Source organism: Hemicordylus capensis, chromosome 2 (assembly GCF_027244095.1).
Source record: "Hemicordylus capensis ecotype Gifberg chromosome 2, rHemCap1.1.pri, whole genome shotgun sequence".
Lineage (NCBI taxonomy): Eukaryota > Metazoa > Chordata > Lepidosauria > Squamata > Cordylidae > Hemicordylus > Hemicordylus capensis.
Genome location: NC_069658.1, coordinates 415065434 through 415091187, shown reverse-complemented (window position 1 = coordinate 415091187; position 25754 = coordinate 415065434). Strand labels below are relative to the sequence as shown.

At 43.4% G+C, this 25754-nt stretch overlaps 1 protein-coding gene across 2 annotated transcripts in view; it reads left to right on the top strand.

Annotated features, from left to right (window-relative positions):
* SARNP (SAP domain containing ribonucleoprotein) overlaps positions 1–25754 on the top strand; it is a 111657-nt gene that overhangs the window by 35126 nt on the left and 50777 nt on the right. For both annotated transcript variants that reach the window (XM_053295619.1, XM_053295620.1), the window contains exons 6-9: positions 1269–1342; positions 2815–2843; positions 3952–3977; positions 8216–8284. In XM_053295619.1, the coding sequence (XP_053151594.1) occupies positions 1269–1342; positions 2815–2843; positions 3952–3977; positions 8216–8284 (198 nt within the window). The remainder of the gene's footprint in view (positions 1–1268; positions 1343–2814; positions 2844–3951; positions 3978–8215; positions 8285–25754) is intronic.

Genomic DNA, 25754 nt, shown 5'->3' with positions numbered 1-25754 from the left:
ATTCTTTGGCTCAACAGTCAGTTGTTTTTTTAATACTAATTTATAAAAAGAAATTATCCCCCTTCTCTCTGTATCACTGATAATTTGTAATTGCTGGCAAATTCTTATTCTTAATAACGGACAATTCGGTCTTCGGCATGTCAGGCTGGTGTAAGCTATAGTGAAGAGAAGGGAGCAAATGCTGTCCAATTGCTTTTAAGGGCTTGAAGATTAGTAATTACCAACCCGGGTTAACTTTCTGGTCCATCTAGTTACACTGCCTGTGTCTTATGTGCGTTTGAAGGAGGTACAAACCTCCCTTCATACAATAACAGAATGTTACTTCTGTGAGGGTCTGATAAAAGGTAAAAGGTGACAATTGACCATAGCAGTGAAGCATGAGATTGGATCTAATTCATTACTTTGACTGATGAGGAAGCCAACTTTTGAACATAATCACAATTGTTGGGAACAAGATACAGGGTTTCCCAGCGTGTTCAGACACACAGTTCTGTCCCCATATCTCTTCCTATAGGATGGACTAGAGCTACCTTGCATTGACATTCCTTTCTTCCTTGGATTGTAGCTTCCCAGAGAGGGTTGAGCTTCAGGTTCTCCCTCACAGCATTTGCTAGCTATTTATTATTTTATTTCTTATATTTATATCCCACTTTTCTTCCATAATGAAATTCAAGGTGGCTTACATAAGATTCCCAGTTGTCACCAATTCAGGCATTGACAATCTAGATGTGTTTTTCACTTTGATGGCTCTTTTATTGTCCTTAGACCCGTGGCCAACAAGAAGGGGGATTATACTGGGGAAGCATTTGAGGATGGAAGCACCACTTTCCCTCTTTCTAGGCCCTGCTGCTCCATACTTGCCAGACTTCCTGGGTTGGCTCTATCCCCATTAGTCTGAGTGTGCAGGAAGCATCCCAGATGAGTTTGGCCAAGTCTACAGTGCTCCTCTGAGATAATGGGTTGGTTGTTGCAATTATTCCTCACCTCCATAGTAAGCATAGCATCTAAGCCTGCTGTTTGAGTGTTCCTTGTGATATTTCCCCACAGAGTGTCTCTTCCCTTAAGAACCTAGTGTGTAAGTAAATAGTGCATCTCACCCTCTCCCTTTGTGGCACTTAGCCTTCTAAATCTATGAAAAGTTAGTCCCTTTAATGGATGGAGGCAGGCAGTTCTAATGATGCCTGGTGAATTGGGAATTACAATGTATAAAATGTTTATATTACCTACATCATATTTATATTTGTCTACTACTTTATCTTCCACCTTAGAGAATGCAAAAAAGGGCAGAGAGATTCAATGTTCCTGTGAGTTTGGAAAGTAAGAAGGCTGCACGAGCAGCTCGGTAAGTATATTTGTGATATCGTCATTCTTTGCTGTTCCTGGTTGCTTCTTCACACTTGTAAGCTGTATAGGTAGAAAGTTACTGTGTGGGTGTCTTTCAAAATTCTGTACTAGAGAGCTGGAGCAGCTTTGATGCAGGGTCTTCAGACCTGGGGTTGTGGGTAACAACACATTTGCTTTGCAGGTGTGAACATTGCAGAATTTTCATACCTTAAATAGCATTTTGGTAACCATTGTCCTCATATCTCAGTATACCATCCAATAATTAATTCACATCCTTTCTCCTAAGATAAATTACTTCACAGGTTCGGTAACAATGAAAGATAAAGGGAAAAGAAAAAAATGACTTGAATAAAATTTTGGAAATACAATAATAGGACAAAGCAGGCTCTTCTATTGATGTCCTGTTCTATGTAAGGGTTCATCCTTTGACAGAAGATGCCAAAAAATACACAATGCATGCACAACATATTATATATTGAAACTGAGTGTTCAGTTCCTTTCAAAAACTAAGATATATACCTATCTAGTACTCTATGTGTGTCCTTACATATTTACAAACATAATTCATACCTTTTAAAACTTGTGTTCAAATAGTTTTCTATTTCTCCCACGCGCCCACTCAGGCTCAGAAGAAATCTGCTTCCGATTGTGTTTAGAAAGAAGCCAATGTCAGTCATTTTACTGAAGCGGAATGGTTCTGGTTTATGCTTTCCATTGTTGCAAAATAAACCACAGTCTGAACTCAAGGTTTGAAGTCAGGCTCTGATCATATATACTGACTGAATATTTTTTGCATGCAAGTGGGGAGGGGCAAATGCTGTCATTCTCTCTTCTACCCTCCATGCCCCTCCCCATCCCTAATATGGGGAGACCTTCAGGGAGTATCAAGGGCAGCAGAAGACAGGGGAGGATTGGTGAAAATCCATCCCACCCCTTGTGCACATAATGTTAGTATGTGAGCAATTGTTTAATTTGCAACTTTGGGTAGAATAAATTTGGATTGGTCAGTTCAGACCTTATGAATGATCCTGGCTTCTTTCTAACCCCAATTAGAAATAGAATCCTTCCAAGGCTTGAGCATTATTATTATTATTATCATTATTACATTTATATCCCGCTCTTCCTCCAAGGAGCCCAGAGCCATGTACTACATACTTGAGTTTCTCATCACAACAATCCAGTGAAGTGAGTTAGGCTGAGAGAGAAGTGACTGGCCCAGAGTCACCCAGCTAGTTTCATGGCTGAATGGGGATTTGAACTGGGGTCTCCCCAGTCCTAGTCCAGCACTCTAACCACTACACCACGCTGGCTCTCAGACCGGGAAAGGGAGACCATGTGCTCCCAATGCTCAAGAACATTGCACAAAGCCAAGATTTAAATCATAGCTCTGCATAACATTTGAACCAGCTCTCTGAGTCATTGCTTAGATTCTGAACTTCAGAGTTTCTAAGGCTTCTCTGTTTTTTGCAGGTTTGGTATGCTTACAGCTGCAACTAAAGGTATGCAAGTACAAAGAAAAGTTCATCCCAGAATCTGGAATCTTCCCATTCGTTTGGATGCATTTACCCTTTTCCTCACAGGCATCTTGTTAAAAATGGGATAAAAAATGAAGTTGCGTTGTCTTTGTAACTTTTTGTAATGTCTGCATTCAAACCAAGGCTATTTACAGTTTTCTTAAACTGTAACTATTAATAGGAACTGGAAGCAACAGTCTTTCAAAAACTGCATTTTCTACAGCACCTTACCCTTGTACATTTTTAATCTCTTTGTGACATCCTTTTAGTACACATAAATTAATGTACTAAACCCCAACATAAAGTTGAGAGTGCATATTATGTCATAGCAAACCCAAGATTTGGACATGTAAATCTGGTGGTGCATTCATGGAACCACTTGAAATCCAAGTTGGCATAATTATGAAGTAATAGTGGTAGACTTTAAAAATCTTAAATATTACTAGAGTGAGAGCCAATAGCTTAAAATTAAAGAGTGCCAAATTAGCCATTGGGATAAACTGTCCAAAGAGTAGTGATAAATCCGCTAGTTTGGATTGAACTACTGATGTAACCTTTTAATATTCCTATCTGAAGAGAAATCATACTAGAATTAGGGTTGCATCATATGTGGTTTGTACATGGACTTCCTGGTGATCGCTAGAATAACGCTGTAGGCCATAGAATTTGGTTGGTCCATGATTCAGTAACTGTCAGAGTGCACTATCAGCAATGCTCTAATTAAGAATTGGTTACATGGGCTTGGTGTAGCAATAACTTTTAAAAAATCAGTGACCCGTGGTGTTAAGAAAATTGGATTAACTTAATGAGCCTTTGTGACAGTAAGATATGTTAATGTTTTATGGATTCTCTCACTTTCATTTTATGTCTTGGAAAACTGAATCTGAAGGGATTTGATCCTAGATCATGCAGCTAATCAGTGTTGAAACCAAACTTGAGAATAGATTCATCTTCCTAGTTCTTATCTTTGTGTGTTGTGAGACATAGCCTGCCATTTCTGTTCATTTTTTAAATCTAGTACATAAGCGATCTGAAGAACACTTGGTTTTGTTTCAGATACTGTATAATGAAAATGTAACTTTTCCTATTTCAGGTCTGGCTGCAGAAAGTAAGACTACAGTAAGTAGCTGCTCTCTTTACAGTTATAACTGATTTGGCTTTTAAATAATAATTTATTCATTAAGACGTTCTGATCAGTTTCTGTCCAGAAAGAAATTGATAGACCAAAACTTCATCTGCAAGCTAGCTCTTTAATGAATGGGTCCCTTAGTCAGGGCTGCAGCACAGTGGAAGAGTACAGGTTTGCATTCAGAAGGTCAATTCCTTGCATCTCTAGATAGCACTTGGAAACCCTGGAGAGCCATACAAAGGCAGCTTTGTATATTTGTGTACATCTTCACAATATTTTGCTTCCTTTCTTCTCTTAGTGTAATCCCTTGAATGCTTAATGGTATAAAATACAAGAACCATATTTCATGTCTATTGTGCTCTTTAGTGAATTTCTCAAGTGACACTTTTATTGCCTTAGGAAATCATTTATAGTTGTCAGTTTTCCTAGAAGTGACATGTCACAGCTACAAATTTTATAATTCTAGTGCTAAGACACTAAACCAGGCAAGAGACCCTTGCTTTATCTTGATTTCTCCTTCCCTTTTGCTCTCCACATTCAGTTTATCATGAAGTCATGTTGGTTCTCCCTGTACAATATTACATAAATCCATCAATTTCTCTGTGACTCCCCTCAGCTAAAATATTGGTATGTGCTCTGGTTTACTGCTACCTTCTTGTCTCTGGCCTTTCCTTAACCTGTCAACTCTGTTCAGAAAGCTGCTGCCAAAATAATTCATTCATTCCCTTCTCTCACCCTTAAGACTTTGTAAATTCCCTCATCAAAACCTTTCAGTGGCCTGTGTTCAGATTCTTTTTCCGTCCAAGCTTCTTGCCATCACACTCGCCATGTCCCACCCTGTCTTTCTGTCTTTATCTTCAGACATGTCTTTGCCTTTGATCTTTACTCCTCCAGCTCTCAACTGCCGCAAGCTCTCCTGTTCCCTTAAACAGCTTCATCCGTTCTCCCTTGCCTCTGTTCTTGGAATTCCCTCCTATATGATGCCATGGGTCTCTTTCAGATACCTTATCAAAGCCCACTGCTACTGTGCAGCCTTTGACTTAACGTCTAAGTTTATACCTCCAACCTAAATCAAGCCTTAAGTGTGTAACTTGCACTTCCATATTCATCTCCTATTAATCTTACCTCCCCCTTTCTTTCCCTCCCTGATAGTCAAATTTTAGGTTGTAAGCTCTTTGAGATAGGAACCTGACTCATTTTACTTCATAATCTGCAGCAAACTAATGTGGATTTTCTTCTACAGTTCTTTTGCTTATGTTTATTTATTATTCTATTTGCCTTTCATTAAGAATCACAAAGCTGTTTACAGTATAATTAAAACACAAAAGTGCAGATAATATAAATTTAAAAATCTCTATTTAAAAATTTAATAAACCATTAAAAACAATAATACATAAAACACAAAGCAGCAGTAGTAAAAACAATACTTTGATTTAAAAGCCTGAGTAAAGAGCCACATCTTTATGTTTTTTCTAAAAACTGTCAAGGAGACCGAGGAGCAGATGCCAGCTGGGAGAGCATTCCAAAGCCTGGGGGCAATGACTGAGAAGGCCCTGTCCCGCATGCTTGACAACCAAGTCTCTCTCACCATTGGCACATGGAGCAGAGCCCCCTCCCAATGATCTTGTCAAGCAGACAGACACCCTTGGGAGCAGGCAGTCCTTCATCTATCCAGGGGCCCAAACCATTAAGGTCTTTAAAGGTCAAAATCAGTACCTTGAATTGGGCCTGGAAACAAATTGGTAGCCAGTGCAGCTCTTTCAGAATGGGTGTAATATGATCCCAAGGGGCAGCTCCAGATACAATCCTAGCTGCCACATTTTGCACTAGCTGCAGTTTCTGAATATTCTTCAAGGGCAGCCCCACACGTGGAGTGTGTTACAGTAATCCAGCCACAACGTGACTAGGGCATGGGTGACTGTGGCCAGATCTGCCTTCTTGAGAAACGGACGCAACTGATGCACTAGCCGAAGCTGTGCAAAAGCACCTCTGGCCACTCCCTCCACCCGTGCTTCCAAAAGCAGATCCAGGTCCAGCAGTACTCCCAAACTGCACGCTTGCTTTTTCAAGGGGAGTGCAACCCCATCCAGAACTAATCAGATCCTTTCATCCTGATTGACTCTCCTATTGACCAACAGCACCTCTGTCTTGTCTGGATTCAATCTCCGTTTATTAGCCCACATCCAGTCCATCACAGCCTCCGATTCAGGTAATCCGCTGCCTCCTTAGGATCAGGTGATAAGGAGAGAGAGAGCTGAGAGTCATCTGCATATTGCTGACAATGCAGTCCAAGTCCCCAGCTGACAACTCCCAGGCGGTTTCATGTAGATGTTGAACAGCATCAGGGACAAGACTGAACCCTGCAGGACCCTACAAGCCAATGGGCAAGGAGTGGAGCAGTAGTTCCCCAGCACCACCTTCTGGACCGTCCCCCACCAAAAAGCAGTGCCTCCAGTCCCCACGCTCAAGAGGTGGTCCAGCAGGATACCATAGTTGATGGTATCGAACGATGCTGAGAGGTCTAGCAGGGATGCATTCCCCCTGTCAAGCTTGGCGGGCCAGGCTTACGCCATCTACTAGGGCGACCAAGGCAGTTTCATTCCCAAATCCATGACAGAAGCCTGATTGAAAGGGATCTAGATAATCCATATCATCCAAGACCCTCTGCAGCTAAGATGCCACCACACATCACTTTATCCAAAAGGGAGGTTAGAAACGGGTCTGTAATTGTTAGGTTGGAGGGATCAAGGGAAGGATTTTTTAATAGTGTTGTTAGTACCACATGCACTAGTGCTGTTCATAACAATTAGAATATACAGCTAGTTGCCCTGCCTGTAGAGTCATGTTTCTCTAGGATTTGGTATGAAGAAAAGCAACATATTGAGCATTCTGTCATTCTGTAAATTTGGGAAGTACTTTATCAGTACCAGAGATTCCAGTGCTCATGGTAGTGCTGTGCACTGAGGAAAGAATTGGCATCTGTATTGGTTGTGACCCGTTATCAATTATCTGCATTGTGTTGATGATGCATAGGGAATGTGATATATTGAATCGAACCATGAGATGTTTTACGCATTGGTGGGGGGCTTCCTAAATTGAAGCAGTTGGTTCCCTTTCTGTTCTCTCTGTGAAAATCTGCTGCCTTCCAGACAGCTGAAACAGTGACACTAAAAAAACACTGCATTTCCCCCCTGGTAATTACCCCACAATGCACTGGGGGAGGAAGCAATGTCACAACTTGGCGTCCTTTCACTGGGGCATCACTGATGTTGAAAAACAAATTGTTATGGCCTGTAACTATAGAGCGTGGCCATTTTTTATACTGGAGAGAAAAATTGCTCTGCACCGTAATTATAGGACTTGACTGTGGAATCATGTTGTTGGTTCCTTCCCCCGTGCATTGTGGGGCAATTGTTGGGATAAAAGGCAGTGGTTTTTAAACCAGCACTGCCTAGAAGGCAACGGATATTCAGTTATATATTTGGTATTATTGCTCTGATTCAGGTAAGCTTCCCACTAATGCAAATTGATACAATATTATATCGTACAATTATTTTATTTGGCAAATATTTTATGCGACAAAGCAGCGTGATGTAGTGGTTAGAGTGCTGGACTAGGACCGGGGAGACCCGAGTTCAAATCCCTATTCAGCCATGATACTAGCTGGGTGACTCTGGGCCAGTCACCTCTCTCTCAGCCTAACCTACTTCACAGGGTTGTGAGGAGAAACTTAAGTATGTAGTATACCGCTCTGGGCTTCTTGGAGGAAGAGCGAGATATAAAATGTAAAAATTAATTTTTATATATACACACACACACACAGTTGGGCGCGAAGATTCCCAAACTCCCAGAGAAAGCCCCCAATGCAACATGGACATTGTGGGATTCCTGGAGGCTGGGGCAAGTCCTGGCCTCCAGGGATCTGCACTTCATGGAGCAGCATGGATTGTGTGGTCATGCCACGGTACGCCAATGAGGACATTTAGGATCATTTGAGGGGAAGGTAGGTGGAGCACTTCCTGCCTTCTTCCCGCCCCCTACCAGACAGAGATTGTGTGGATCGGCTCATTGTCTCTGTACCGAGCTGTCAAAAGGTATAGCATAATCATCTTTATCAAATTTCAGGTCCCTTAATTTTCATTGGCCTATGCACAGACTCTTTTTAGGTTTTCTTAATCTAAGAGTACAAAAGGAAATTATATTCAACTGTTTCCTGTGACCTTTGCAGGTAAATATGGACAAACTAAAAGAAAGAGCTCAGAGATTTGGCTTGAATGTTGCCACAGTCTCCAAAAAGGTAAGGTTCCAGAGCAAACATTACTTGTAGGTAATGAGTTTGTAACTTTTCATTGGAAAACTAAAGCTAATATAGCAATTCTAGAATTCTACTGGTTTTCTCTTGTTTTGATGAAATCTCCTGGTTGGATTACTCTCCAGCCTCATCACTCTGTTTGCACTGTTTCAAGGGTTTGTGTTAAGAGGTCAATGTTTACTACTGTATTTGGAGCGTAGAGTTTCTGGCTTTTATTTATCTATGTTTATGTATGTTTTAATTTATCTATAATTCATCAGCTGTCTATACTTTGGGTAATGTTCCTTGGGAAAGATCCATTCAGAATAGAGTAACTGAATCTGTTTGTTTGCACCTTGATTTTTCTGAGTACCCACAATCCTAATATTAATGCTCACTGAGATGGTTGACCAGTGTTTGGACTGTACCATGTAAGACTGCAGAAAAGAGCTCACATGGCTAAATACTCCTCCATACAAAAAAAATAAAAATCCCGTCATAGAAAAATAACATGTCTGGATAGAACTCTTCTCCCGACATCTAGTTTTCTGTGAGGAAGGATCTAAACAAAAAATTATGGAGACACATTCAGTCATGTGAGCCTTCTCCAGCCGTGGAAGTGGCACAACCAAACAGTGATTTACCACCTCAGTGAGAGGTAGGCCTTTTGGGGTTCGCTCAGCTATCAAATTGAAGACCTTGTGTTCTCAAAGCCAAATAAAGGGATTGAGTTTGTTATACATTCAGTAGCAGAGCTGAACACAATCATATCTGAAAGGAATAAGCATTGTTATAGTGCTAGTTGGGGAGAAGGCAGTGAGAACGGACTTTCCAGCTCAGCTTGTTAAGAGTAGGTGACATTGCTCTAATCTCCTATGGGGATGTCATTAAGAATGGTAACAGTGTGAGGGAAGAGGAGGAATGATGCATCTAGTTTTTAAAAATAGTACAAGGCTTGGTTATTTTTCTCCATGGCCTGAAAGCTCTTGGCAGTTCTGCAGTTCAGTACCATGAAATAAGTTAAGGACTGGGGGTGGGAAAAGAGAAACATCATCTATTCATTGTTTCAGATTTTGAAATGTTCTTGGAAAAAGCCTACAGAGGAGGAGGAAGGCTGTCATCTTGCCTTAACCCCTGGCAAATAAACTATTCCATCCCTCATGAGATTTGCGCATTGGACACTTAATGCATTCCGTTCTGCAGTAAGGCACTGAACCTGGCACCAGGGAATTCAGCCATGTAGAAAATAACTGGAGGTAGAAGCCACTTTCCTCCCCACCCTCTGCTCTGGGGGGAGGATGAAATCATGCAAGTGCATTAAAGCTGGAATATGTGGAGGGGCAGGTCAGGGTGAGAGGCTGCTCAAACATCATTAACCTTGTCATTAGGAGTGCACATTTTTCAGGAAGAATATATGCTTTGTCAGCGTTTATGGCCAAGGTTTCTTTGAGTAGAATTGTATAGATGAGGCTTAATATGAAATGTAAGAACCCTTAAAGGGATTTCCACAGCTATCCCCTGCCCGCTGCTTCACAAAAATGTAAGCGTTAATGCTTCACACATCTCCTAAACTCTAATGCTCTTAAAGACTGCATGTGAAGCTAGTTTCATTAATGAATTGATCCCTATTGTACACATGGCAAAAATACCAATAAGGGAATGACTTGCCCAAGGTCAGAAATCAATTGCAATGTGAGGCAGGAATACAGATTTCTAGACGTATCTGAATTCTTAATATACGCCTTTCTTCCCCCCACCCCACTCCCTCGTTTTTTGCTTGTATATACCAGCAAAGATGTCCAGCAATAGATTATAGTTATTTGTTTTGAGGGTTGTTTGTTGTTCTCCTCCTCCTAGAAAGTAGAGTTCAGAGGCTTAGAAATGGCTTTTCTCCCTGTGAAGAGCACACTCTTGAATGCTACTGAGGAATATTATTGGTTTCTTCAATTAGTCTCTAGCATTGTGTTGCCCACCTGGGTGTTCTTTATAGCTTTTCATTACAGAATAGCCTGGTTACATGTGTCTTTGCAGGTTTCTAACACCACGCATTGCAGCAAAAACTGACAATAAACCATTGTCTCTGTGGAGCCACATTTCATTTCCTATTCAAATTGATTTTGAAGGAGAGGTGGGGGAAGAGGAATATAGCTAAGGGCAATTTCAAGCCTCCTGGGATCAGGGGAGCAAACCTAGATCTGAGCAAGTGGCTCTCCAGCTAATCTGTAGCTTTGAACCCGCTGCCAGTGTAGAATCTATTAAGTTAAAAATCATCTACCTAAAAGAGAACGAAGATTCCAGTAGTAGAGTGGAATAGAGGTTGTGACTGTCCCTATCAAGTAGAATAGAAGTGGCAGGTGCTCACTTGGTGTGTGTTTTTGTCAGCACAGAGCCATCAAATTAATTTTTAAAATAAATCAAGAAGGCATTTTTCCCTCCAGAACTAATCACACACACCCTCCCCTGTGTTCTCCTGGGAGGCCTCCTTTTAAAATGTACCCTCTGACCCGAGGCTGCTGTCCCTTGATTTCTGCGAGTTACACTTAAACTGCTCCCTTCCCTTGTAAATTTTCCCTCTGTAGCAGCTGCTCCCTCTACCACTCTGAACCCCTGGTTTCCCAGTGGGGGAGCTGGTAGCTTCAGGCTTTGGTGTGGCAGAGGGGGCTTCCGGCATCCTCACGCAAAAGCACATTCTCTGAGGGTTTGCGTTTTCTTTTTATGCCTAAAAAAACCCCTCATAGATATCCAGCTGAGAAAGTATTGCCACAAAATTGAAGCTTGGGGCTCTTCAGATAGAGCCCTTGGGTTGGCATAAATGCTCCTTTCTCTGTTCTGCATTGCATTATCTGGTGCTATTCCCAGTCAGAATAAAATAATGTGTGCTTCTCATCAGCTAACATGAGGGTCTTAAACTGTTTTACAAGTAGCTAATTAACCTTCAGCCTGTCAAAAGTTGGAACTGAGCAGGTGAAATATCAGCATTCCAGAATAATGTTACAAATAGAGCTAGAATTACAATTTCAGAATCATTGATTCCTGAGCACTAGTTTCTCTCAATTACCAAATGTGGCTTTAGGTTTGAAAAACCTAAAAGTTTCCATAGGGAAACACAGTTTCCTGTTTGAACTGAAGCCTTAGTGCTGGGAGATTAAGCAGGAATATATTTGCAAATGCGGGAATACCCACATTTGTCAAAAGTGACCCCATGGTGTTACACTAATACTCCATTGAATATGCAGAAAGAGATCAACTACAAAGGTCACTTGCACCTTTTCAGGGTGGAAGAACTAAGACTCAGAAATATGAGGTTCCATTCTATGTTGCGAATAAATCGCAATTCAAACCTCGTATGGATTGCTTTGCTTTTTTTTCTGGTTCAGATGGCGGTTGGAACGGGGAGGCAAAGCCTTTTGAGATAATCCCCCACACACACACTTCTATTTTTATTTTTGTAAGAGTGATAAAAGCTCTTGTTTGTCTACCAATGAGTTGTAGTTCAGAACATTATTAAGATCTTGAATGGAAAAAGCTAAAAAGTGAATTTTGGTGAAAGTTCTTAATACTGCATTAGCTTCATTATGTTTAACAAATATCTTTTACATTGGGCAGAAGACACAATTCCTAATTTCTGAGGTACACCATTATGTGGAGTACCATGTGTACAGGCATGTTGCAGATGTGAACTGGAATGCACACTTGGCTTATATGCGGAGGATAGAGCATAATTTTTGCATCTGAAGTGCAAGCAGTGTCTAAATTTTCCATTTGTGCTAATTGTTCTGGAGTTGTCCATGGTGCAGATTTGAGGGTAGGGGGGTGATGATAATTATCTGGGCAGCTCACAACACAGCATTGAAACATCAAGTAAAAACACATAACATGAAATCACAACACGCCAAAAAGAAAAGACACACAACATCAGTTTTAAAAATCAAATTTAAAAATCAGAATTTAAAAGGCCTGAATGAACAAAAAGGTCTTTACCTACTGTCTAAAAGAACCAAGTGATGAAGCCAGGTGAACCTCTTTGTGGAGGCTATTCCATAAACAGGGTGCAACCACCAAAAAGGCCCTCCTCCTAGTAGCCACCCGCCTCACCTTGTCTGGTAGGGCCCCACGTACAATACCCATCTAGAACAGTCTGGATATCATTCACCTGGGCAGAGGAACCACCGGTCCAGGCAGGGAGCAAACCAGGCCCTGTCCAAGGTACCCACATGGTTAGGACAGGCTTGGAAGGTCAGCTGGCCTCCAGGGTACTACTTCATCTACATTGTAAATGTATTTTCTCTGCAACTCTTCCAACTCCCCTTATGCTTATGGGCTCCACACATAGAGCTATCATCCCTGTTCTCCTGCATCCTGCGGAATAATCTATATGCACTTTTATAGATTTCATATGAAACACTTTGCTGTCCTTTTCATGCTTTTTGTATGTACCATGATGCAGTTTATATGAAATCATGATTGATGTTCAAATCAAACTGCTGCCAAAAGATTCTTCTCTCCATCTCTGCTCCTTAAATCAACATAAAAGACATCTTTATACACTTACCAATTACATCTTTCAAGCTTGTTGACTTTTAAAACTGCCTAGCATTGATAGTCTTCTGTATCCATGAGGATTATGTACAAGAAATCCAGCACTGCTGCTCTTAATGATTTTTATGGTATGTCAGGAAAGCAGAATACAAACTGGAATGGGATTCTTTGAAAAAGGAAGGCGGTCTAGCTTTCCAGTTGTGCACAGGTATCCCCCCCACCACCCCATTTTGTTGGGGATGTATGTGCTGGATGGTGGTTCGTTGTAGCCTACTTTACTTAAAGAAAGTAAACTTGTGAGATCATCCGTCATTCTCTGTGTCTGTGTCTTCCGCTTCCGGCCTCGCCCCCATCAACTTCATAATGCCTGGACCAATATGAACCAAACTGGGTGCAGTAGTAGTGAGTGACACAAAGGGAAACCTCAACGGTGTAGTTTATGATGATGTCATCCACACCAGTTCAAGATGGCAGACACGTGAACATTTGAGGCACAAGAGGGCTTACTTGTGAACTGCCTAACCTATCTATGTATTTAATTCTCTTATGGCTGACTGCGTAGGGAACTGTGTCTGGATGGGGATGAGTCTGTTTGGCAAGCCCTGCCCCCACTGCAGCTACGACCAATGAGAAAGCAGGGGTGAAGCTGCTGCAGAGGAAAAGAGGGAAAGAAAATGGCGGCGGGTTGCAGAGCTGCGCTGCCGAGAGCGGACCAGGACCCGTCACAACGCCAGGGGATGCTTGGAGGCTGCTGGCGGAGACGGGAGGAGGGAAACGGGCTGGCCGGGAAGGAAACTGTGGCAGCAGACAGGTGGTGGGGGGAAGCTAATAGTGAAGAGGTCGGGCGGGAGGGAAGAGACAGGGTGGCTGGGGGAAAGCTGTGGTGAAGACAGGCGGGGGTGGGGGGTGGGGAGGAAAGCTGCCGAGGGCTTCGAGACCCAGCAACCAGCCTGGCTTGGGGAGGGCAGAGCAACCTGGGGCTGATGCTCTGGGCCGTGGGGAGGGCTGAGCAACCTGGGGCTGATGCTCTGCACCAGGTCAGCAAAGTCTCCGGTGTGGAGACCAAAGGTTGGGTACACTACCGCACAGATGCTCTGTGTGGGGTCAGCTAGTTTAAACCAAATTTGCTACAACTGCAGGGACACATAGGGACACTTCAGTGGCGTAATTTGTGATAGCCATCCCGGTTCAAGATGGCAGACACATGAATGTTTGAGGTACAAGTGGGAACCGATTTAGACCAAATTTGGTACAGCTTTAGGGACACAAAGGTACAGTTCGAAGGCATAGTTTGTGATGATGACATCCACCCCAATTCAAGATGGTGGACATGTGAATGTTTGAGGCACAGGTTGGCCCACTTGTGAACCACCTAACCCATTTGGACCAAATTTAGTCTGGTTGTAGGGATATTGAACAGAAACTAAACAAATTAGTTCTTACCAGAACAATTTGTTAGTTGTTTTATTTTAGATGATTTTGTGTGTTTATATGGTAATTTGGCACACTTCGGCTACAGCTAAAGAAGGGTTTTTAAAGAAAAAGTTCCTGACAGCTTTTGAAACATTATTACTCATTAACTTGCATTTTACATGGCTTTGTATTTTTATATAGCAAAGCCACAAATGAACTAATAAAATTGAATCTTTAAAAATACTGACTTTTAAAACTGCCTAGCAGTTTTAAATTGTGATGAAATGATATAATAAAAACTTAAGACAAATTTCTTGCAGTCCACAATACAGTTTCAAACACAATTGTGTACCCTCTTAGCAGGTGGTCTCTAGAGCATCCAGGACAAATTTATTAAAATGGGCTGTTTCAGACATTACACAAAGCCAGGATTGGCAACACATGCTGCTTCTCTGTCTTGGATGCGCCTCCCTGCTCCACAGCCCACATATAAGTTGGAAGAATTCTACTTATGATTGTAATTAGGAACAAGCCAGGTTTGGTTGTGATGTCTGAACCAACTGATCTGAATCAGATGTCAACCCTTAGGTTCAGATTGTGGTTGTTTCATGCACTTTGGTTAGAATAAGCCACAATTGATTAGTTCAGTGCTATCAATCATGGCTTGTTTCTAACCATAACCAAAAGTAGAATTCTTCTGACTCGTGTGTGAGTAAGTGATGGCAAGTGCATGCTCCTGATGCTGAGACATGGTGCACGAAGCCAAGTGGCACCACCACCCTTGTGGTGTTGTAATGGTGTGCCCGAACCGGTCTGGCAGCCATTCCAAAGAATGGCCGAACTGCCGGACCGGTCCGGCCCTGCCTGGTTCGGGTCCGGGTGGGGGGTATGTCTTTAAGGGCGGGGAGGGCTTGCTTAGCCCTCCCACCTCCTTGCCCCCGCCAGCGCCCGTATTGAACAGTATAGGGGCGCTGGAAACCAGCCGCCCCCCCCCCGCCGCCGCCGCGGCGAAATAACCCCTAAAACCAGCCAGCCCTCCCTCCCTCCCAGCTAGCTGCCCACCCGCCCGCCCACCCACTCACCCAGTCGCTCACCCGGTCGCTGGATTAAAAAGCGAGAGGAGCTCCGGCACAGAGCTCCTCTCGCTTGGAAGGCCTCCAGCAGAATGGTGGCTTGCGCGCGCGCGCCGCAAACCACACCGTTCTCCGGAGGCCCGGTCTACCGGCCGGGAAAGGGCCGGGTAGACCGGGCCTCCGATCGCTGGGTAGACCGGGCCTCCGGCGATCGGAGGCCCGGTCTACCCAGCGATCGGAGGCCCGGTCTACCCGGCCCTTTCCCGGCGGGTAGACCGGGCCTCCGATCACCGGAGGCCCGGTCTACCCAGTGATCGGAGGCCCGGTCTACCCGGCCCTTTCCCGGCGGGTAGACCGGGCCTCCGGAGAACGGCTTGGTTTGCGGCGCGCGCATGCGCGCGCGCGCGCGCAAGCCACCATTCTGCTGGAGGCCTTCCAAGTGAGAGGAGCTCTGTGCCGGAGCTCCTCTCGCTTTTTAATCCAGCGACCGGGTGAGCGACTGGGTGAGTGGGTGGGTGGGCGGGCGGGCAGCTAGCTGGGAGGGAGGGAGGGCTGGCTGGTTTTAGGGGTTATTTCGCCGCGGCGGCGGGGGGGGGGGGCGGCTGGTTTCCAGCGCCCCTATACTGTTCAATACGGGCGCTGGCGGGGGCAAGGAGGCGGGAGGGCTAAGCAAGCCCTCCCCGCCCTAAAAACAAGGCCCCCCTTCGGTGCCGGTCCGGACTTCTCCGGACCGTGCACATCCCTATGGTGTTGTGGAGTTTTTGGGGGGCGGGGGGTGGAGAGGGGAAAATAACAGAGATAGACAGTAGGAAAAAGAAGGGAAGGAAATAGAGGCAGGAGAAAAAGGTAAGACTAGATAGGTCCCTGGTCTAAAGAGGCTGAAGGTTACTGATCTAGAACCTTTCTGATGTGCTGTTCCTTGGGGCTATCATTTGTTAGTTACACAGGACTGGGCTGGATGGTCCATTCAGCTGACTAATGTGTATAAATTCGAGAGAGAGAGCCTACTTCATTAGACAGATTTTATATTAAAAGCCTATTGGTAAGTATGTTCACTTGCTTTATGAAATATATTATATAGCTGGGCCGGGCACAGAGCATCTGCGCCTCTGGCCGGTGCCCCCCGCCCCGCGCCCCCTTTCTCCCCCGCCCCCGCGTCTTTCTGGCCAACCGGCCTCTTCTCTCCCCGGCCACTTCTTCTCCCACCCCCACTTTCTGGCTGGCCGACTGCTGTTTTCTTCACTGGCTGGCTGCTACCACCATTTTCTTCCCTCCCGCCCGTACCCGTGGCTATCCGGCAGCTCTGCAAACTCTCGCGAGAGCTGCCACACGTGGGATTAGCCATGGGTATGCCTTAGAGAATTAAATATATAGATAGATAGAATTGGACTTTGCATTTTGTGTGTGAGTTTGGAGACATACTAGGAAGAGACACGAATGTGGAAGCAGACTGGCTTAGAACGAAATGTTGTGTTCAGAATTGTTTCTTGGTCTCAGCATATTCTGGTATTTTTAGTTTGTCTGCATGTATATTTTGAACTTTGTATCTGACTTCAAAATGTGAAGTTTGAAATCTATCCTAATGTAAAGCAATGTGTGTATATGCATCCTGTGTGTGGGGTTGCCCTTGCTTCTCTTTTTTTCTTGTCTGCCTTCCCCCACGCTTAAATGATGTCACCATGCTCCAACTTGAGCAGCCATGAATGTAGGCCTGTTGATTTTAGAATAATGGGAAGTGACAAGGTGAAGAATAGTGCTGGCAGTCATGGACATTTCAACACAGGGATGCTGAAAGCAAGGCCGCTGCTTCCCCCACACTCTGGGTTGTTTAGAAAAAGTCCAGTGGTTTGTGCAGAGCTACACTGAAGGCATAGACTTCATGGCTTTCAGGTCTAGCTATAACATGGGTATGTTCTAGCTCTAGTATAGTCCAGCCATTTTGCTTGTTCGGGTTTTTTTAATGGGGTGATTGAAAAAAACAAGCAGATCCTTGCTCTCAGTATATTCTTTCATAATTGCAGCCTTTGTCTACAGCCATTAGATTTCCTTGACAGATGTTAACTAGAGTGATAGTTTCCCAAATGTAGATTATGCTAATTTCAGGCCTATGGTTTTGATAAAAATTATACTAATTATATGATTAAAAGAGTACTAATTAAAATTAGTATTTATAGGCCTGAGATTGGGCTCAGGGTATGTTAAACCAATTATATCTAGACTAAATATATCAATGTCCAGTAAGAGTTTTGCACTCTGTCATATGCTAACCCTTCATGTCTTATTCCTACTCCCTTGTTCCTATTTTCCTGTTAAACTTTTTCATTTATCTAGTTCAAATTCTAGATTTTCCCCCATGAGATGCTGAAGCTGTCTCTGTAACCCAGTCATTTTTACGCATGTTCACCATCTATCCCAGGAGTAGCTTCAACCATCCTCTGATAACCCCCTGTACATTCCCAATGATGTATTGCTTCTGTCCCTGTGGGGGTGGAAGTAATAAAGGTGTAATGATTCGAGAAGATTTAAACACTCCAACATGGCTTTCATACCTGTCTTCAGGCCTGAATCTCACAGCCATAAGCGTTTCTCAGGTTTCTTTTCAAGAAGACAAACAAGACATTTTTGAATTCCAGTTGACTTTAAAGACAAATCTCCAAGCTGCTTAGAAGACACGAATGAAAAGGTGCAACTCCACAGAATTAAGCTTCCCAAAGGGACAATGGAGAATGAATTTTCTGATGAGTTCTTTTATAGTTAGTTCAGAGATTAGATGTATAATTTTATAAGAAATGGCTATATGCACTAAACCTGTTGGTTAACATGATTTTAGAATAGAAAAGCACCTTTTCTGCTATCATATGTATGACTGACAGTCAGTACATGAGGCTTGCAAGCTGATCTTATCATGTTCCTGAATCTTGTTCTCACATTAAATGTACAATATCATGTTCCTGAATCTTGTTCTCACATTAAATGTACAGTGTGAGGATGGAAATACTTTGGATTTCTCTTCCAAAATCCAAAGTATGTATGAAAGTGCAACTGTTTGTCTCTTCACCATGTTCTCCAACTGCATAGTAGTTGCAATACTCTAAGCAGAAGGAACTAGAAGGATCCAAACAGAAGGTACCTTAAGGACCGCCTGCTCTCAGCTGCATCCACCCACCTGAGTAGGTCAGCTGGGAGGGCTTTTCTCTGTGTGCCAGACTGCAGCTCATTTGTCAAGCACATGGAACAGGGCCATCTTGGTGACTGCCTCCAGGCTATGGAACTCACTTTTGTTTGAGATCTGCATGGCTTCCTCTCTCCCAATCTTTTGTAGGAGATTCTCCTTTTTATCCAGGCTTTTGGCCAATGAGTTGCCCCCAGCTCTCTCTTTAGATTGTAGCTGTGTTTATTGAGGATGTTTTTATTTGTTTCTTTGTGTGTTTTTAACTTGTTCACTGCCCTGGGGGTCTTAGGACAAAAGACGGTATAAAAATATAAATAATAACGAGAACAACAAAGGGGACACTTCCTTCTTTACTGAATCTAGTTGGAAGGGAGTCGAAGGCACTTCAGCTTTCATGTCATCGTCCCTCTACTTCAAGATTGGCAATGACATAACTGGAGTGGCTCCAAACTGGCCCTCACAGTTCTATTATATAGAAACTGTCAACAATACATCTATTCAGTTCTGAACTTGGACATGTTTGGGCAGAATTTTTCTTTATAACTCTTTGTTGAATAAAGCAAAGTGCAATTTTTTAAGAATCCAAATGTAACCAGTACTATAGAACATACAAATAATGGTATCTTTCTTTCTTTTTCTTTTTTGGTAAGGTGGGGGGAAATAAAATGAGATGGGTAACATTTCATTGTATATATTCTAGCTCATATCACAGTAGTGCATTTTAAACAGACAGCCAACTGGACTACTAGGGTTTTTGCCTTAAAAATGTGTCCAAGCCTTTGATCTAGGCCTTTTACTTGCAATAAATGTGTATATGTTGCAAACTTACCTTTTCAAATTTAAATCTAACCCACTGTTCCAACTTACATTGACTTTCCAAGATCACAGGCTGGAGTCTTTCCCAGCCCTGCTACCTGAAATCCTTCTAAACTGGCTGTGCCAGTAATTAAACCTGGGACTTTCTGCATGCAAAGAGTGGGCTTCATTGCTGGGCTTCATCCCTCCAAATAAAAGCATCATGTGCCTACAAAGTGACATGGTTCTTTCGAGCTCAGCAGCGTGTCATGTCTCAAATATTTTTAGAAGTAAAAATAGCTTTCTACGTGTGCTAAAAGTCAAATAGGTATAATCTTCATTTTGGAAAAGCAATATCTTGGGTAGTATTGAGGAAGGAACAAATGGAAATAACGCATATTCACAGGTTCTGTTGAATATATGACAGAATATTGAGCATCTCTTTCTTGCTCACTTTTGGGAAATTTATCACCATGCCTAGTTTTCAGATTTGTTTTGAGGTCCCACCCACCCCCCGCTTTGGCAACAGGTTAGATGCAAGTGAGAGCCTGCAAAATGTTACAGTTGTTTCCTAGCCTCTAACAGCAGGAGTGCTCCTGTTCATTGCTCCATCCAGCTTGGAATAGGCACTTGTAATTTCAGGTCTTGTGGAGCAGGGAGAGATTTTTTGTGTGGGGAGTGGGAGAACCCTTCTTTTTCATTTCCAGCCCTCCTGAAGTCTTCCACTGCTGTGCTGTATAGAACTAAAGGACTGGTTCAAGGCTAGCTGTCAACTCAAACCTGAGTAATAAAACCTTTATTACTATATGGCAGGGGAGGAGGAAGTCTTCTAGAGAATGGAAAAGGAAAAAAATCTCTTTCCTTTCCTCCTTTCTGAATCTGTCACACATTGTGAGGAGTGGGAAATTTGTAATGATATGATATGCTTCTTCTCATTCTTCATTCCCCCTTCTCTAGACACTATAAGGAACTCAAGCAGGCCAATTCTTTCTGACCCCACTCCCATGGACACTCTTGACATTCCAAAGTTCTGGAAGACACTGTGCATAGATCCTCATTGAACTGCATGTAGGGGAGGGGGGATTTACTTTTTAAAACAGAAATTTATTCACCCGTCTTAAAACCCCCAAGTCTAGTGAAAAAGCTTGGGTGAATAAATGTGTCTTTAGCGACTTTTTAAAAGTTGTCAGAGATGGGGAGGCTCTTATTTCAGCAGGGAGTGCAATCCAGAGTCTTGAGATGGCAACTGAGAAGGCCCATCCCTGTGTAACCATCAGACGAGCTGGTGGCAACTGCAGATGAGCCTCTCCAGATGATCTCAGTGGCCGATGGGGCTCATATGAAGATGTTCTCTTAAATACCCTGGGCCTAAGCTGAATCACATTTATATACTGCCTAGTATGTGTATCTCTAGGTGATGTACACCATTTAAAACAACACATATAAAATAGAATAAAAACAATTTCACAGAATAAAAAAGTTTAAACAGTTTCATGAGATAAGTTAAAAGCCTGAGAGAACAGGTGTGTCTTGAGAGTCTTCCTAAAAGCAGAGTTGGAGATTTTGTCAGGGAGCATATTCCAAAACCTTGGGGCAGCCACATAGAAGGCCCAGTCGCAAGTCACCACCAAACGAGCCAGTGGCAACCATAACCAGACCTCTCCAGATGATCTCAATAGGCGACAGGGTTCATGACAGAGACTGCTGTCTTAAGTACCCTGGACCCAAGTTGTTGAGGGCTTTATAGGTAATAACCAGCACTTTGTATTTCACTTGGAAATTGTAGCAGTGCTATTTTAAAATCATTGTTACTAGCTTAACCTGGGCAGAGCATCTGCGTGCTAGTACTTTGGGTCCCCGGGGTAGTCAGTGGGGTGAGCTAGTAAGTGAGGTCCCCCAGGGATCTGTACTGGGATTAGTGCTTTTTAATTTATTCATAAATGATCTAGAAGCAGGGGTAAGCAGCGAGGTGGCCAGATTTGCGGATGATACCAAACTCTTCCGGGCAATAAAATCCAAAATGGATTATGAGGAGCTCCAAAAGAATCTCTCCAGACTGAGGGAGTGGGCGACAAAGTGGCAAATGCAGTTCAATGTTAGCAAGTGTAAGGTGATGCACATTGTTCTTATGTTCTTTCTTTAATTCTCCCTTCACCCCCTACCACAGTCCCCCTCACAAAGATCTCTCCACCCTCACCTGAGCCACACTCCTGCTTCTCTTCAATCCGGTTGCTTCCATCCCCCTCACCCCACTTGGTCACTCTTCCATCCCATTACTCCATCCCCCTCACCTCTCTTGGTCATGGCTGCAGCATTGCTGGTGCCTATCATCCAAGCTGCAGCCCCCTATCCCCAGAGACCTCCTCACCCAAGCCCTGCTTGTCCCCACAAGAGCAGCAGCAGCAGTTTACCGGTTCCTTTCTTACTGCCGCCATGGCCACTCGATCCCCTCAGGCCACTTGACAGGCCAGGCCCATCCTTCGCCCTTCATTCTTTCTCTCTTCCCGTTCCTTCTTTTTTCCTCTCTTACCTCCACTCGCTCTTCCCCTCTGTCTTTCTTCCCTTCCCTTTTCTTTCCCCCTTTTTCTCCCCCTTCCTCCATCCCTTCCTGAGTTAACAGATTTTGTTCATCTTGTTTCCTCATCTAATTCACACAATGGCAGCCTCCTTCTCCTGAAGGGGCTCTTTCCTCCCTCACAACCCCTCTCTTTGCAGACCCCTGCCTGCTGTGTGTGTGTGTGTGTGTGTGTGTGTGTGTGTGTGTGTGTGTGTGTGTATTCCTCTCCTCTACAATCAAGAACATCTTCTGACCAGTAACAGTTGCATTCTAACTGACCTTAACCATCACAGGCTCCTCCTCCCTATTTGCATATGGAACCCCCACTGCCCAGGCTAATAAAAAGTGCTCCTGGCCACTGCCTCTTTTAATTTGCAAACAGAATCTACCACCTTATTTTTGTGGAACCTTGTTTGCTTCCAGACTAATAGGCACAGGACCACCCAAGTGGGGACCTGTAGCAAAACGTTTCATTTGTACCCACAGCCCCTATCACGTGTGCTTCTGGACTGAACTATCATGAGCTCTGCTGGACTGCAGCAGCTTGGACCTAGGGCAGGGGGGAAGAGAGCCCCTTTTTACTTTTCTGCCCTCCCAAAATCTTCTTTTACTGTGCTGTATGGCACTGAAGTGTTCGGGTCTGGGACTGACTGCCTCCTGAAGCTTCCCCAAATAGCATGAGAAGCAGAGCTTTCTAACTCAGTGGAGCTCACTTGCCTCTTCAGGTTTGCTGTATATGGGGAAGCGGACAACATCTGGGAAGGCGGAAAGATGTCCCTCTTTCTTATCCTCCCTCCTGATGCTTTGCTATACGTTGCAGGGAGAGGAGATTTTTAACCTCATGGCCCACATTACTCTTTTTCCTCCCATTCTGAGGTATTTACTAAGTTCTGACAGACTTGATTTCTGTTTTGTGTGAACACTCAAAATTCATAGATCTGCAGAAAAGCAATAATGCTACAGCTTCAGATGTCAAAGAACTTGCTTTTTCCCTCTAGGTGTGTATTTCTACTGGAACATATGGATATAGTAATACATGTTCTTTATGGAAAATGAAGCAGTTTGTTTAATAAAGCTTAGGAAAATATAACCCTTAATCAACCATCTCCTGTTGTCCTCCTTTATATCATCATGCAGCTGCCATTCAGATACAGTCACCACCATGTGGAAAGAGATTTTCTGTGATCTGATCCTATGTGGCCTGGAGAGGGATGGGTGTGTGTGTGAGAGAGGGAGGGAAGGAAGGAGCGGTGGTGCCAGCAGCGCAGTACTAATAATGAAAAACCGTTTTTGCCAAATTTAATACATTTTGTGGTGTTTCCACTTATGGCTCAATTACTTTACTCAATAGTTGTCCAACTACTTGGATAGTATTTTCATAGTTGTCTTCCTAGTTACAGCAGTATTTGTAAATGTTTGTGTTCTACCTTTTTTGTGCATATGTGCAAAAAATCCTAATCCCAATCTCCAAGACCACTTACTATAAAGGACCTGAGTAGCCCAGTTCCCCCCTCTTTGATTTCCACGCTGCCACCCCACCACCACCTGGGGGAAAAAATCTATTAATATTTCAAGATCAACATGCTGTAGATTTTGGTACTTGAAAGGTACCAAGACTTACAGCTTGCTTATGCAAATTTAGGGAGGCCCCCATTTACTTAAAAATCACTTCTGTAGTTTTGAATGACCCACTTTCACTTCCAGTTACTTGATAGATACTTGGCCACCCAAATTTGGTATTAGAGAGAACCTGTTGGTGCTGTAAGGCAATGTATCCTAACCCCAAAATGGGAATGTAACTGTTCAGGGCTCCAGCCAGCCTGGAACAGCCTTGTGGGAGGAGAATTCTCAGCACACATTTTCCCAAAACTCTAATTACCTCCCTATAAATTGTTAGGGATGCAAGCAAGTCAGTTCCCTCTTCCTTTTTAAAATTGAAGCTTTCAGGGTTCCATTTTTTAACTGCCTTCAACCATTGACTTAATTGATAAATCCATATAATCTGGCTAATGCCTTTTTAAAGCTCTGAATTTCAAAAAAGATAGACTGTTGAAGAGCTTTCTTACAAGATGTCTAGGAGGGCCTGCTATTTTGAAGCTGGTCCCTTCCAATCAAGGTTATCCATGGCAAAGGATGTGTTGGGAAAGGAGGACTGGCATTGTCAAAGCCATCACACCTTCCAGTCCTCCCATCCAAAGAGACCCCAGTGGCAATCTCAGCAGCCCACCTTGCCTGAAACTTGTGCTATTGAATACCAGGTCTGTAGGTGCTAAAACTATAGCTATCCCGGAGGTTATCCTGGATGAGCATGCTGACCTGGTGTGCATTACGGAAGCCTAATTGGATGAGGGAAGCAATGTAAATTTCTCCCATTTATGTCCACCAGGTTTCCAGGTGCAACATCAGCCAAGGAAGGGGAGGTGGGGTTGCCCTGGTCCATCAGAAGACTACCCACCCCATCAGATGCACTGTTCACCATTTGGGAAATTTTGAGCGTATGCATGTGGTGTTGGGAATCTGTTAGTTTACCTCATATCCCACTGCCTAATAGTCTCTCTGTTAAAGTGGCTTTGGGTGGTCTAGGATGTGGTGGTGAGGCCCTTGAAGCTGTTAGTCTTGGGGGACTTTAACATCTATGCCGAGGCCAACTTGTCTGGTTCAGCTCGGAACCTCATGTCCTCCATGATGACTGTGGGTTTGCCTCAATAGACATCTGGTCCCATACATGTAGCAGGTCATATTTTCGATTTGATCTTTGGGTCAACAGTGGCAGTGGTGCTCCGTGGATTGTCCAAGAGGCTTTAATATCTTGTCATGGATGAATCACTGTGTGGTGAAGATTGGATTAAGGTGGACCCAGCACACCTCTGCAAGGGTGTGGGACCAGTTAGGATGGACTGCTCCCTGAAGACTTTTAGGACCTAATGGATTTCTGTTGGCTCTGGAGGATTTTCTTGCTTCGTGTAGATGATCCTGTCAACACCCTGGTCTCCAGAGGATGTCCTATTGCTGCTGGCATATTCTAGAGTTGTGGCTTCTTTTACTTTTTATTAGTGGTGTCCTCAAGTGTGTGGTTCAAATATTTGTGAGTGGTTTCTAATGCATACTAGAGTCATGCCCTCATGAAACCTGTTATCTAGGAAAAAGGAATACTTTGATGAGAAGACCAGAATGCAGAAATATAAGGTGGACCCTACTGAATTAAAAGTCAATTTAATGGTCATTCCTGCTTTCTTGTGTGTTTTTTTTTAATGGTGCAGATGTTTTCATAATTCATTGTTTAGGGTTATACCATTATTAATGTTTATATCATTCCCCGCATTTACAATACATGATATTTTAAAAATAAATGATGAGAGAGTTGTGAGGGGTCAGCAGGGCTCCTGATCTTTCCTTTCTTCACGGTGCCATTTGAAAAGGATTTTGAGTCCCTAACAAACCTTTAGGGAGTAGTGGAAGGGTTGCTTAAAGCGAAAACAATGGCAAGGGGTACTCTGCGACCTCACTCTGTCCAGTCATCTGGTTCTTCATTTATCCCTGCTGTGAAACAGAACTTATCTTTTGTCTGTAACACAAATACATCTTTCCCCCAGCCCCCCTTCCCCTTCTATTATAGTTCAATCAATGATGTCATTATGTGTGCCATTCAGGAACTGTTGAACCACTTGGCTGCAGGAATTTGGAGGAGCAACTAGGGAAAGAATGGAAAACTGTGCTCTCACTCCTAGTCTTCAAGGATCTATTCTGATTTTAACCAGAGAAACAAAGTCACATTTCTCTTTCACCCTGTTCACCATGAAAACCGAACGTAATCTAAAGTGAGAAGGAGAGTGGGGTATGCATATATGAGGGTGGCACTGAAGCCTACTGCAGTGCTTTTCTTTGGCACGAATAATGAAGCTATTTTAAAGAATGCAATACCACAAC